The 14,842-nt window shown below is 43.1% G+C and overlaps 1 protein-coding gene across 1 annotated transcript; it reads right to left on the reverse strand.

Annotated features, from left to right (window-relative positions):
- Positions 1–601: 601 nt before the first annotated feature.
- LOC310869932 (calponin-1-like) lies at positions 602–14,462 on the reverse strand. Its single transcript, XM_083780921.1, has 7 exons — positions 14,243–14,462; positions 6,897–7,021; positions 6,268–6,334; positions 4,930–5,067; positions 4,310–4,426; positions 3,572–3,718; positions 602–2,568 (listed from the first exon to the last, which is right to left on the reverse strand). The coding sequence occupies exons 1-7, from the start codon at positions 14,300–14,302 to the stop codon at positions 2,320–2,322; spliced, it is 903 nt and encodes a 300-aa protein (XP_083637047.1). The 5' UTR covers positions 14,303–14,462; the 3' UTR covers positions 602–2,319.
- Positions 14,463–14,842: the final 380 nt, after the last annotated feature.

Genomic DNA, 14,842 nt, shown 5'->3' on the forward strand with positions numbered 1-14,842 from the left:
CCCATTGGAAATGCATTGGGGCAAGATGTATCACACGGTTCACACCCTTTGTATACAACAAGCATACATCAGTCTGTTGCGAAGGTGAGTGAGGCCAGGGTGCATACACACCTTTCCAGCACATGCTGTACAGCGCTGTATGGAATCTGTAAGTGTCATGGCCGCCCCAATGCAATCCTAATGGAAGTCATATGGTTTGTAGTCCACATTTTGGACTACAAGCAGTTGTATGGCTTTAGGCTGTGTTTCGACTGCGCCCCTCCCCCGCACACAACACAATGTTGTGTCAAACCATGTGACTCCCATCAGGAATGCATTGGAGCGGCCATGACACTTACAGATGCTGTACAGCGCTGGATGGAATCTGTTGGAAAGGTGTGTACGCACCCTTAGTATTGAACTATGGGGGACTCTGGTTAAGTATACAGAGCTTTAATTGGTTAAGCATGCAATGTTTACCTTCAGCCACTAGATGGCAGAACAGTTCCAAGTTAATATTGGTGATGAATTCCTTTGTTGAAGGTTTGTGAATGGAGGATTCTTTAGGACTATTTTGGCAAACAACAGTACTGTGGGGAGGAAAAAATAAATCTGGTTGGCAATATGTTTTTTTTATTTTGCAGTCCAAAGCCAATTAACAAACAAATAAATTCAGGCCATTTTTGTGATGACAGACAGGTCATACACTGTAGCTACCTGACTTTCTTCTTTAGAATCCTTTCATAATTTGCCACCTGATATGGTAAAATGATTACCATTTACAGCTTGTAGCACTTATGACCTTAAAATAATATTACATTCAAGACATTCGGTGGGCTGACAGTATCACATAGGTATTATGATAAAGAAAATATAGATACAGTAATAATCTCATCTGCATATTTTGATTAATGTCAGCAATTGTCAAGGCACAGAGCTGGGTCCATACTGCGGTTCTAAGCCGTTTTCTGTATGCAAGGTGATGCTAAATAAAGTGCAAACCGAGCAACAATGTATATAAAAGCTGAGGTTCACTGAGGCACAAGGTGAGTGGACTATCTCCTAAAAGACGAATGCATCACAACAAAATAGTTATGATAAAATGGACACTTTTGGCACTATATGAGGAGTAATTTATGCTACGTTGCATTTTAATTTTTTTTTTGCTTGAAATTGTTATTTAATGTGAGCTACACCACCCTGTGACAAAGCATCAATCAGGGTTAAAAATAGTGGTGTTTTTTCTTTTCTCCATTTCTGTTGGGCTTGGGAATGGTTTTGGGACAACACACAATGTGCTATATCTTGCACCACCCCTTATCCCTAAACTTATTTGCCATTTTTTACTATTTATAAAAATATAAATAAAATAGTTCAAATAGCCGATCTATAAACTCACAAGTCGAACTATTTGAACATGTTTTTCAAGATGTTTGGCAAAGTCATTTAGGAATAAAGGGTAAGCATGCCCAAATAGGGCCAAACATCTAGAAGCACATCCTGAAATCACAAATTCCCCAAAAAGAATGTTTGAAAAACACACAAAGGTCCATTGACAAACAGTCCAGTAAAGTGGCGAGTTGGCAGGCACGTGAATGTGATCAACAGACAATATGCCAGCGTAATGTAACGTACGTGCACACAGACAAAAGCTACACGCCTTCCTGCAGGAATCCCCACACAATAATCCCAGGTGTCTGTTGTGTGTCATCTGGGGGGTAATGGAATGCAAAAGTCCACTGTGGAACGAACATGTACTAGTTTAAAAGTGCTAAGCAAGTTGGTAATTTGCTTCCACTCGATAAAAATCTGTTCTTTTAATGTTCATGCTTTCAAAAAGGATGAAACTGTGGGGTGCCAGCATGTCAACAGAAATATATCTCAGATTTCACTGCAAGTATAAAAGCTAATTAAGCAAAACAACACGGACAAATCTATAAATAAATCATTAAAATGTAAGATATTCAACCATGCTTTTCTTTGGGTTCATTTGGTAGCAATTCATCAAATTTCTCAGAAAAAGATACACGTTTGGTACTGTTTGGGATAAAGAAGTTGACCACTAAATGAAAAGGTTGACGTTAAGGTTGGTGTTCTTCTTTGACTCACAGAAAAGACAAGCAGTAAATCCCTTCAGAGTGAAAAATGGCTTGAAACAGCCGGGGAATGGCGGCGATGATGATGATGATGATGATGGCTACTATGTCGGTCACAAGTCAATTAAAAACGTCTGGGTGGTCTCTGGCTCGTCACGTCGTCAGTGGCAGCTGGTGTAGTTGTGGTTTGTAAGAGCCAAAAGCGCGAGGGGGAAGGAAGGAGAAGGAGTCCGATATGTTCCCTTCAGTCAGAGTACTGGTAGCCGTCGAACTCGGCCTTGTCCCCATTGTCAAAGTAGGCCTCCTCCTCAGTAGGTTTGGTACAGTACTTGTTGTCGAAGACCTGGCGTGGCTGGCCGTAGGACGTCATGCCCTGCTGGGACGAGCCCTTGTTGCTTCCCATCTGCAGGGACACAGTGGTGGTGTCACAGCTCTCCAGGTCCAGCTTCTTGTCGAAGATGTGCCTCCTGGTGCCAGGGGCTGTCATACCAGACTGTGTGTGTGAGAGAAAGAGAGAGAGAGAGAGAGAGAGAGAGAGAGACAGACATGAGAGTTTGTAGATCGTCAATTTTCGTGTGCGTGTGTGTGTGTGTGTGTGTGTGTGGGGGGGGGGGGGGGGGTTCCAATGGATCTGATGAAGTAATTATTTAGTCACAAGTCCTTGTGACTTTTCATCGGTTAAAGGTAGTTTAAGTGATTTTATTTGGTTAAAATAAGTGTTAAATAGCTCTATATTGTGAGTCTTCAACGTCCAACTGGGGAAACTCCCCCCTGGCAGGTGCAAAGAAGCGGCTTGGACTCCTCATGCATAGAAGGAAGCATGAGGTTAGTCCGTTGCTCTCCCCAGGTTGGCAAAGGAAGTGTAGCGCCCAGAATTACATTAGATAATCGACAATGGGTGAAAGAATGGGTTGCAAAATCATGGGATAAAAAGGTTAAAAAAGTAAAAAAAAATGTCTCCAGCTTTTTATTAAAGGTATATTCAGTGATTTCACTCAAAAAACCTTAGGTTTCGTTTTTGGCTGTGGGACCCAGCCTTTCGTCCAATCAGGATAGAGAGTCAAAAACGAAACCTAAGGTTTTTTGACCCCCAGGGGTTAACTGGGGACAGGGAGGAACTCCTTATATGGCCAGCACACTCTATAGTAGGGAGGAGTATCACAACAAAACAAAAAAATAAGTGATATTTGAATTAAGTGAAATCACTGAATATACCTTTAATATAGTGATTTAATCTTTTAACAAAAAACGTATCACTTTAACAACAAAAAATATCACTTAACCTACCTTTAAATATTTATGAAACCCACAGACCGATTTAACAAACTGCCAATCTACAAGCTCCGAATGTGTTGCTTATAGATGCGCTATTGTCGCTACTTTTGCACAACAATGTAATATGACAAAGTATAAAATAGGGTTATAGTTAGAAAGAATATGGATGGATACAAGGTATCTGCTCCACAGTGAAAATATGACAAACTGCTCTCCCTCACCTGGTTGGCCCCCTTGTTGGTGCCCATCTGCAGGCTGATGGTAGATTGGTCCAGGGGAGCTTCCAAGCCCATCTTGGAATCATAGACGTGGCGCTGCGTACCATAAGATGTCATGCCCTTCTGGCTCGCCAGCTTGTTGGTACCCATCTGCAAACATAGTCAAATACATGTCGAACTGTCACACTGTCAAACTGTCAAAACAAGGAAGATAGTATTTTTGTTTTTTTTGGGGAAGATGTTTGATGGCCACATGCCAATTGATGGATATGTGAAAGCGAATCGTCCGTCCAGTCAGGTTGTAAGGATGTTGAAGTGCCAAGTCCCGTCACCATGTAATATAAGCTCCCATCACACTGGCACTCCCATCATCACATCATGTATGACTGTGAGCCAATTGTTATCTGCTGCATATGTGTATATCTGATACCGTTTTAAAGATATACTATTTTTTAGGTATGCAAGTACACTTTGTGGGAAGCTTGAATAAAAAAAAAAATCACCCAGTGGCCACTCTTGAAGTTGGTTCATCTACCATTACAAATCTACTATTTATTAAACCATCTAGTTAGCAAGTTAGCTACTTTGCAAGCTGCATGTGTCTTAATTTCTTCTTTAACTAACACACCATGTCTAGTAAACAAAGCTCCATTTGTTCATAAAGTTGCATGCAAACACAAAATACATTGACAACAGTACATAATAATCTAATATGATAATGAAATCTTCTGCAGTCCTGACCTGCAGACCAATGATGTTGCGGCCCTCCTTCAGCTTCTCGGGAGTGAAGCGACGCTGGGTTGGGCTGGCATACTTTACTCCCATGTCGTGGTTGGAGTGGAAGCCTTTGGACTGGGCCTGACGAATGAAGAAACGGACATGAATCCAGTGGAAATAGCTTTCATTTAATCAAACCCCCATGGATTAAAGTTCTCAGTCGCCACGACTGATTTCAGCCATTTGGGTTTCATAGAAGCCAGTAAAGCCACCATGTCTATTATGAAAATAGCAGATCTATAATATCACATGTCGCACTGCAACATGCGAGCTTGTAGAGCTGCCATTGTCGGTTAATACTTATTTCAAGTGGTCAAACTAGCAATAGACTGAGACACAAGTCTCAGAAATGTCATAAAAGCAAAAAGGTTAAAGTCTCAATCTGTGATTTCCTCAATTGTTTGGCTGTTTGTAGAACAGCAAGAACATGAGATTTTACTTTGCTTTATTCCATGAACCCCAAATTAATTTGTACTCTGTGTCAGTTCATCTCATCCCTTTTAAATATAGTCACAGTACAATCCACAGATATCAATGACATTCCCATATACAGACTACATAATGAATGCACTTCTAGTCCTCACCATTCCAGCCAGAGCAATGAGCGTACTCTGGACCTGTGTGTAGTTGCAGTTCTCGAACAGATCGTTGGCCTCGAAAATATCTTGTGCCTGCACACCGTACTCTGTGATGGCCCGGACGAAATTTCCAATGTTTCCCAGCTAATGTGAAAAGCAGAGAAGTGTTTAAATGGAATTATTTCCGAAGAACAATTTTCCAATTCAAGCCTATTGTCTTGGCAGATCCTAGCCACATAGACCTTTGTTTTAAATACGAGAGACATATTGTGCTATTGTGAATACACAAGGATAAAGTAAATAATTTTTACAAAAATGGACAAGACTCAGAGACAGTCATCAAACTATCATAATTGTTGTGAAGGTTTGTTTCACAGTCGGCCATGCACTGTCTCTATCTTCCAAGCAGTTCTGCTGGGATCTTGCTTTTTGTTGTCGTCTCTGAGCCTCCCCTTGCTGAATGGCTGCATCCATTCCAGTAATGCTAATGTCACGGAGCGTATTCTTGGGAAGAGCCTTTAACAAACCCTTAAAAGTGCTATTTGCTTTTTCAGTCCCGAACAAAGGGAGCTGAGAGCCACGCTGAGACGAGAGGGGTCTCAATTTGATAAGGCAGCTGCCGTCTGGAATGTAAATAAGCCCTGCATGCATCCTCCACGCCAAGATAATGCACTACATTCTGGTTACACGTGCTCTAGAAAACATCCCACAACTCTCTGAAACAGTGGACTAACTGGACCCATTTTCAAATACTATTTTCCATGGTCTTACACATTTAATTGGGCTTGGGGAGTAAAAGCTTTCCTGCCACAAGGGGCCTGGGTGCAAAAATTGCTGTTTAGCATTGCTGTTTAACATGCAAGTTAGCCAACTTGCTCATGCTAATTTATTGGAGGATGTGGGGGCTACGGCCCAATTATAATTATAGGGGATGTTACAAACCCCACATCCCCATGGAAATTCTGTGAGTGGTGTTTTTCACTTTGCATTCATTTCCCATCATCATTAACATTTCATCAAAAGGCCAAAATGGCTTTACTGGTTTTATGGAACTAAGCTTCCTCTATCTTTTTAGGACCAAGATTAGATTTTGCTCATACAACTTGTGCATTGATTATAATAGTTAGTGAAGGCTATTAATAACAATAATGAACACAGCACAATCCTCTGTTAGTTTATCTAATGAAATCACATGGAGACAAATCGACCCTTATGGGTGCATTTTGTACACTCGCCAAGTTAAATTAAATCTGACACTTTTACTCTGTATAGGACACTAATGAAGTGCATTACAATAGCAGCGCCAGCTTAATAATGACATGTCTTCCAGAGTGATTGTCTCACCTGGTGCCAGTTCTGACTGGAGTTGGAGATCTTTTTCACAGAGCCAGGCTTAAGTGCATTGATGAGTCTGAGTTGAGGGTAAATAATAATACCAACACCATAAATACAGAGATTACAGGCAGTACACGGTTTTATATTTTAAAGTTAGTTAGCTACAGCATGCATGCTCAATAGCACAATATTATACAATTACCAACAGACATTGGTACAAAATGAACAAAGTCAAAGGCCTATGGATTAAACAATAGATATAAGTATACTGTATACGGTGCGTCCTATGGTTCATTGGCCACTGCTGTTCACTGAAGTGAAACTGGCCCCCCTAAAAGGGAAACACTTACGTATACGTCTATGGCTAAAACTATGCTCAGCTACTGTGTCTCTCTCCATCTCTCCAAACCTTCTTAACAGCAGGCGACAGCCAGACGATAACAGGCAAACAGGCGTTGGTCGAAAATATAAAAATAATTCATCTTTGGGCGATGTCGCCCGGCGATAGTGGGCGATAGCCAATGAAATTCAAGTGATGCTCGGCGTTGGTCGCCCGCTGTTCAAACGTACTGTGAGTGTTCATTTATATCCATTTGTACACTCTACAGGGTTAAATGAACACTGAGGATTTGACTCACTCGCAGAGCAGCACCCCATCCTTCAGGCTGTCCATGAAGGGCTCCCCAACTCTCTTGCCGCCGGTCACATCTTGAATCCACAGCCTCAGTTCCTCCTCTTTCTGTGGGTCGTACTTCCCTGCAAGCTGAAAGAGAGACAGAGACAGAGAGAGAGAGAGACAGAGAGAGAGAGAGAGAGAGAGAGAGAGAGAGAGAGAGAGAGAGAGAGAGAGAGAGAGACAGAGAGAGACAGAGAGAGACAGAGAACACTACTGAAATCCTCAGTGTTAAAGATCCATAACTTTAATGTTGAACAATGAACGCAGTCGCCGTACCCCATGGAAGCAGCGACAACATTGAGCTTTAACAGATATTCTATTAGGAAAGGCAGTGAGTTTTATGCAATATGTCTTGTCAACCAGTAATGACCTGACCACAGGATCTATGTAAACGTCTTCATAGCATGGAAAACAGACTTGGCAGACCACCACCTCCAACCATCACCACACAAGAATACAGATTGATTCAAAATGTTTTGGTTAAAGTTTTATTCACACCAAGAAGTCATGTATTGCGCTTTTAATGTAACTCTGAGAGTGTACAAACGAAATGGACCCATAAGAGTCAAAACAGCAAGACCTTTCTGGATTCATTAATGCCCCAGCTGTGAACCGATGGTTGCCATGACGACGCCATGAACTAAATTCCATTTGAACGGTGGCTCCAAGTGGACAACCTGTTTTCCTCCTTTTTATAAAGTGCTTGAGTGACTTTTAAACACCCCTGAATGCCCAATAAATACGATAATAATCTGTGAGCTTCCCATGTGTGAGACCCAAGCAAAAATCAACCGTTTACCCGAAACATAATCCCTGTTTGGTCGGGGGAGATATTACGCTTATGAACCTTGAGGCAGTGGTTGTCAACCGGCAGGTCTGTACTGTACCCAGCTGCACCAGGATTAGCTCTAATGCCGTTGCATTTAGAGCTATGTTACCGATGACTTCCGGGGCTCGCATGAATGCAGACCAGCCTCTCGTCTTTAGTGTAAATAAAAAAAAAACCTTTTTGCTTCTCACCAATACAAAGGCAGGTTGTGTCATTAGAAAGCCTACTTTCCTTAGTGGAAGCACTCTGAGCCCCCCACCACACGTATTAGACGTACTTTTTGGCCAAAAGGGGATTATTTCTCCACCGGACAAAATAATACTTTTAGTTACTCCACTACCTCCACCCTCTACCGGTATATTGTCAAGAGAAAACCCTCATACAGAATATTTTTCCTCTGGTGAAAAAAAATCCCTTTCTGGCCAAAAAGTACCTTTTATATGTGTGGTGGGGGGGCTCAGAGACTCCATATTCTGAGTCTATGCAGATGTCAGAACACCATTGTGATGTCAGAACAGGCTAGCTCCATATATGGAGATCTAGCGGTTATCAGGTGTGATCAATTGGCTAATTTGGGCCCTGTCCAGAGCCTGGGCAGGGGCCCTGTCCAGAGCCCGGGCAGGGGCCCTGTCCAGAGCCCGGGCAGGGGCCCTGTCCAGAGCCCGGGCAGGGGCCCTGTCCAGAGCCTGGGCAGGGGCCCTGTCCAGAGCCCGGGCATGCCCCACCCGGCTATGCAATACCCGTTGTACTCGTGTATATAGAGATATAGGGGTGATCAGGTCCAGAGCCCGGGCAGAGGCTTTTGTGCTGGTTCTGGACAACGGCGTATCCTACAGACTCGACACCAGGCACTGTACTCCCAGGCACTGTACTCCCTGTGGTGGTGTGGAACGCGTGTATCAAATGTGAACGGTTCTCAAGTTACGTGTATTACAGACGTACATACACACGTAGGTACAGAGACTTGGTGCATTTATATAAACCATGTTCCTGCTCTGGGGGGGGGGGGGGGGGGGGTATCTACAGAAGCACAACTGAAGAGTAGCCTATTACTGGAGCGGATTTACTTCATAAGGCCAGCAAGCAACAACATACCTGCACTCACAATCCCTTGTGAGTAATACTGAGTATTATGGTGTTTTTATTGTTCTTATTCCATGCCCAAATGTAGTTTTAGATCTCTATAATAACTATGTTTTACCCGAGCTTGTCTCATAAGGGTCCACATTCCGCCGCACTTCTCTTTGAAAGAGTTATAAGAAAAGGGCAATCGGATCAAGGGTATAACAAAACAAACAAAAACGTGAAATGAAAAATAAATGGCCAGGGGACATTCCTGCATGCAGAAACGCACTAGGCTTCTGCTCTCTCTGCTCTCCATGTATTTCCTTATTGGCACAAACACATGGTCCTAATGCTCTGAATTGGTGGTGTAACTCCCCTCCTCCCCCATATCCCCTCTCCTGCGCTCTCCCTCCTTTTTCTGATCATTCTGGGTCTAAACTCCCTGTCTGGGAGAGGGCCTGCCAGATCGACAGCCAAAACAAACAGGTAATTCAAAGCAGCGGGGTTCGTTCAGCTTCCCAGTCCATCACACCAAACTTGGGAGAAACAGCTCTCTCTCTCTCTCTCTCTCTCTGGATCACTCACCTCCTCTCTCTCTCTCTCTCTCTCACCCTCTCGGCCTCATATTTCTTGCCCTTTCCCCCTCCAGATCTCGCTCTCTCCCTTTCTCTAATATATCCCTGTATTTCCCTCCTCCATATCTCCCCATTTATCTCGGTTCATCTCCCTTTCACTCACTTTGTTCGGCTGGTCTCCCTCTTTTTCACGCTCACTCACTTGGAGGAAGATAAGAGAGGATGACAGCTTCCTTGATATGTACACTGTAAAATCCTCAGTGTTCATTTAACTCTGAGAGTGTACAAAGGGAACCAAATGGACCCATAAGGGTCTGTTTAGTTCCCTTTGTAAGCTCTCAGAGTTACAGATCCTTAAAGGGACACTTGTCACTTGACACTGTAAGTGCTTTTAGATATTTTTGATTTTAGCAGTAAGCCCAGGCAGTGTCTCTGATGTCATCGACACTTGACTCACTTCCTGCTCCTCCTTGTGGATAGGGGGAGGGCTGTCTTACTCAAGGACTGTCTAAAGAGGACGAGACGCGAAGACCGTACGGGCGACACCATGTTGCTTCATGGTGCTCCATGGAAGGAAAGAAACATGCGCAATGGGCTATATGCAACAGACACTGGGCTCACTGCTAAAATAAAAAATATCTAAAACCACATATTACACACATAAAGACCCCAGGAAAGTGTTTTAAATCTTCTAAACGTCATTAACATATATTTTCCCTTTAGTTTCCCTTTAAGGTCAATTTGGTTACAATTGTGTGATCAATTTAATTGATTCTTCGCTGTTGACAAAAATAGCTGTAAGACACTCGGACACTCGGACACACTGAAGTTCAACAGTTCAGTATAATACATTAAATTGCCCCAAAACCTTCATAAAACAACCAATAGATTTCCCTCATCTGCTGCCTGACACTTCCTTGCAAACGTGTTGAACATTTTAACCCTAGTCAGACTCGGGTGTTGTTGCCTTCCTTGGCTCTCTCTCCCCCAATCTCACGCTTTCCATCTCCCCCACCGGACTTTCCGGAATCTTTTTTCAGTGCGCCAGCTCCTCAGGCGAACCATGTCCGATAAAGACAAGCCAAGAGCGACAGCACTCCCCTCCCCACCCCACCCCACCCTACCCCACCCCACCCCAGCCAAGGTATTCTGGTCCAGTTTTGAGTGATTTAACCTTGTTTGTCCTTTCCGCTGCAGTGCTTGGGAATGTGAGCCGAGACCGTTCCGTTTTAAGCCAAAGGTTTAATAAGAGCTAAAGCCACGCAAGAGCTCAAATAGTGTGGCAAAGGGCCACAACTACGAGTCCAGTTGAGTCAAATGTACGGCCACAGGAAAATACTGTTCTCAGAGTAGAAACAGAAGCCAAACAAACCATTGTGACCTCTTCAATGAACTCAGGCTCATTGAAGCATAATTACTGGAGTCACCATGGAGGGATCCAAAACACACACTGTAAAGGGCCGTCCACACGGGAACGATAACTTTATAGATAACTATAACTATAAATATGTCATTCCAAACATTTTACCACAACTAGCAATGACGACAGTGGTGAATGATATCATTGGGATCTGCCAATCAAAATCTATCAGAATATACAGGGCATCATTGCGTTCAACACATGTTTAACACATCACTGACGTTCAACCTGTTTACAGTACGTTAATATCATTCATCAGTGTGGATGCTCACGTCATAGTTATTGCGAACGCAATGAGCCACTTACTATGAGACCCTGCTGCTCATGTCTGTGTGTCTGTCTGTGTGTCTGTCGCTGTGACACTACCCGCCCGCCACCAGAGGGCGCAGCTGTAGCACACACACACACACACAGGGCGCAGCTGTAGCACACACACACACACACACACACACACACACACACACACAACCACACACACACGAGCTGCGTTCGCTTCCCGCGTTTGCGCGTCTTACTTGTCTTTATGGTGTGGACGGTTCTTAGGCCTGAGCCTAAACTAACCAGTAATATCTCTAGCGCTACTGTTGGAAACTTGAGATATTCTCTCAAGTTCTCCTTGTGACATAAGGGGGCAAGGTTTACATATTTACGTACCGGTAACCATAAATATGACATAAATGTAAGGTGCTGTAAAGTAAAAATGTAAATGTAATTCAGAGGTGCCATGAATAATAATGTTTTTTACATGGGTGCCCTGAACCAAAAAACTTGGAGAACCAGAAGGTCCCTAGTCCGCACCCTGGTCCGCCCAGTCCATGGGCCAAGACCCCAAACTGCTCCCAAGTGCCGTTTTAATGGCAATTCTCCACTGCTCTAAATGGGTAACTGCTGCCTTGCTCCCATGTGCAATTGTACAGTGACTCCCACCGACTCATCATTCACGGTAGGGTGCATCTATTCCAGCCCGTAGCTGGCAGAGGCAGCGCCTGCCTGTCGTCCATTCTATATGGTCACGTCCACCTCCGTTCTGTTCTGGTGAGGGTTTTGTCAGAGCTAGACTCCAGTGTAAACTGTTTAGAGTAGGAACACTTTCTCAACCTCTGAGATGTGAGTCTGGGCCCTCCTTAAAAGGAGGTCTGAGGGGCTGATGTACCTGTCAAGTTGCTCTGCTTCATCTTGACGTCATCATGGAACTTACTTTACTACTACGTTAGTTAGCATGACCCGCAAAGGCCTTAGGGTTAGCTCATGTTTAATTGGGGACACATGTTGTATCCAGTAGCATGGCAAAAGATTATCTGAAGCCTCTTGGTGCTGAAGAAAAACACACACACACACACACACACACACACACACACACACACACACACACACACACACACACACACACACACACACACACACACACACACACACACACACACACACACACACACACACACACACACACACACACACACACACACACACACACACACACACACACACACACACGGTGTAGTTAGTATTCTACCAATCTGAGAACATCATCATCAAAAAATTAAGGAAAACAGCACCCTCTTTTCCTTAGATTTTGACATTAGTCAAGAGTGTCTCAAGAGACTATATATCTACTGACTGAATATAACTGGAATAAAAATGTTCTAGCCTGTTGAATGAATGAGGCCAATACATTTCAGTATAGTCTTGTGCTAAGTTTCCCTGACTAGACTAGAATCATGAAGACAAATGGTATGAAGACTAATATTATAGTAATAATATGGTTACACTATTTTCCCTCTCTGTCTCTGAAGTGAAAATGGCCTAACGCCATGTCTCAACTTTTTAATTTCAAGGACCCCCCCCCCAGTTTCATATGCATTAGGGCCAGGCCACATACTCTCATTTGACCCTAATTTGATATGAGTTTTATCTCTGGGAACTTGGAGTTACAGACAGGTAAAACTCCATATTTGGTTCCTAACTATCAATAATTTCATGGGGAAACCTACTGGAACCGCCTCAAGGGCCCCTGGGGATCTCTGGACGCCATGTTGAAATCCAAGGTACTGCAGGCTTCACAGAGTGCATGGCAATGACAGACAACAAAGCTGGCAGACCCCGCTGACAATGACTGGGATGACTAGAACCTCTCAGCAGATAGTCACTAAGCTGGAATATGTTGCGGTTGACCTTTCTCACCGTGAAAAAAAGAAAACTAAAGAAGCCTACTGTCAGCAGCTCTGATGCATAGGCTCGCTCGACATACACATTGTTTTCTGTCATGGTATTACTGTATAAAAGATGTGACGAAACACCCAAAGCATGCCAGGCCTTTCCAAAATCTCCCCAACCACAATTAGTCCATGTTGTCACCTCTTCCTGGAACCTCTGTTTGAATTGAATGGAGCCGATGACAGATGTTATGTGACAGATGTACTGTGATGTGGCCTTTTCAGTTGAATAAAAATGACTAATAACATGTTCATGTTCTTTTGATCTGTTTGCTATTTATATCCAGTTTGACCTATTGTAGTGATATTGTAGTGATATAGTCCGCAAAGCAAATATCCCTCACATCTCTCCTTCCTGGCTGCGATGAGTAAAAAGTAAGCCATTATGTAGACTTTAAATATTGGGTTAGCCTATAATTGAAACCCGTTTACAAATGAAACCCTATTGACCCTTGTCTGTAAGACTGTAACCCTGAGATTGTACACATGTAATAATTTTGTTCCATTTGTAGACAGGGTTTTTATAACATAAGTTGTTTAAAGGCATTTGTTTGTGTTAAATTAAGCGTTATAGCTCTATAATTCTGATTCTCATTGCTATGTGTATGTTAATGGGACTGTCTCTCCAGCTCTTTTTTCTTTTTCTTTATTAGACAATAAATACATTTTCTGGTCGGGATACCAATTTTATCCATCAGGAGAGAGAACTTTAAACAAGTGCAATTGGAAGTATGACACAAATAAATTACCAAACTAAATTGGAACTGGAACACTATAAATTGAAGCTGATACGTACGGGTACTCTCTCGTGATTGGCTGAATTGGGAACCCACCTGAAAATGTATTTTCTGTTTAGTAAAGACGTGCGTGCGGATCCGAGAGTCGGGGACATACTGAAAAAGCACGCTAAGCCTATGGCAATAATTATTATCACAATATAGCTTTAACACTTGTAATATATAGTAGCCTATTATAAATAATATCACTTTTATACCCTCCTACCTCCTATAGCTGAGTCCCAGCCGACCATTAGCTATAGGCTATGTGCGTCAGGTGCACATGCGTTCTCCCTCTGCGCTTCAAGCAAGTGATTGATAACTGCGACCTGAGGCCACAGCGCGATGACAGATGTACAGTAGAACATGTCTTCTTTCATCAGTGTCATCTAAACGTAATGATCCTGTCCCAATACAAATATTATCTTACCTTACTCTTGACCTCGGCAGAGAGACCGAAGGCAGGGCCGTTCCTGAAATGACCTGACATGTTGCGGTCTTTCTCTTCTCTTTGGAAGGAATGGGGCTTTAAAAAATAAATGGATTACACCACGAGATTTATCCAGGCAAAAACTAAAGAAAAATCCCACCAAAACCGGACCAATCCGTGGATATAAGTTGAATCAAATGCGCAGCACCGCAGACTTATGCAAGCTTCACCCTGCACAGGGCTTTTTTGGAACAACTCTTCCGACACTTTTCTCAATCTTTTTTAAACTCTTCCCAGCTGCGCGTTCTCCATTGGCCGCGGCCGCCGTCCAATCCTCTTCATCGGAGTGATGTCACCGCTCTGGCATTACAGTTTGATCACTCTGTCACTTTTTCCACCTAAGGGTAATTCAAAAAGATGCTTTTCATTTTGTGACGCGCTGCAATTTCCTGCGATTATGTGGTATGAATGACGGCAGTCGACCACTGTCGGTGGACAGACATTGGCAGTTGTGATTGATAAAGTAGCAATGTGCTGTAGGCCTATGTGTTTTATTATGTATTTATTTATTGAGCTATTGTTTATACTGTACAGCTATTA

This window comes from Protomyctophum parallelum (genome assembly GCF_964188405.1).
Source record: "Protomyctophum parallelum genome assembly, chromosome: 13".
Lineage (NCBI taxonomy): Eukaryota > Metazoa > Chordata > Actinopteri > Myctophiformes > Myctophidae > Protomyctophum > Protomyctophum parallelum.

What these genes read in the sequence shown, in the direction of transcription:
- LOC310869932 (XM_083780921.1), bottom strand. Translation starts at nt 14,302, where the DNA reads ATGTCAGGTCATTTCAGGAACGGCCCTGCCTTCGGTCTCTCTGCCGAG. An exon ending in GATGGGGTGCTGCTCTGCGA is followed by an intron (nt 6,335 to 6,896) that starts GTGAGTCAAATC and finishes CCCTCAACTCAG; the next exon opens with ACTCATCAATGCACTTAAGC. An exon ending in CCAACAAGGGGGCCAACCAG is followed by an intron (nt 2,569 to 3,571) that starts GTGAGGGAGAGC and finishes TCACACACACAG; the next exon opens with TCTGGTATGACAGCCCCTGG.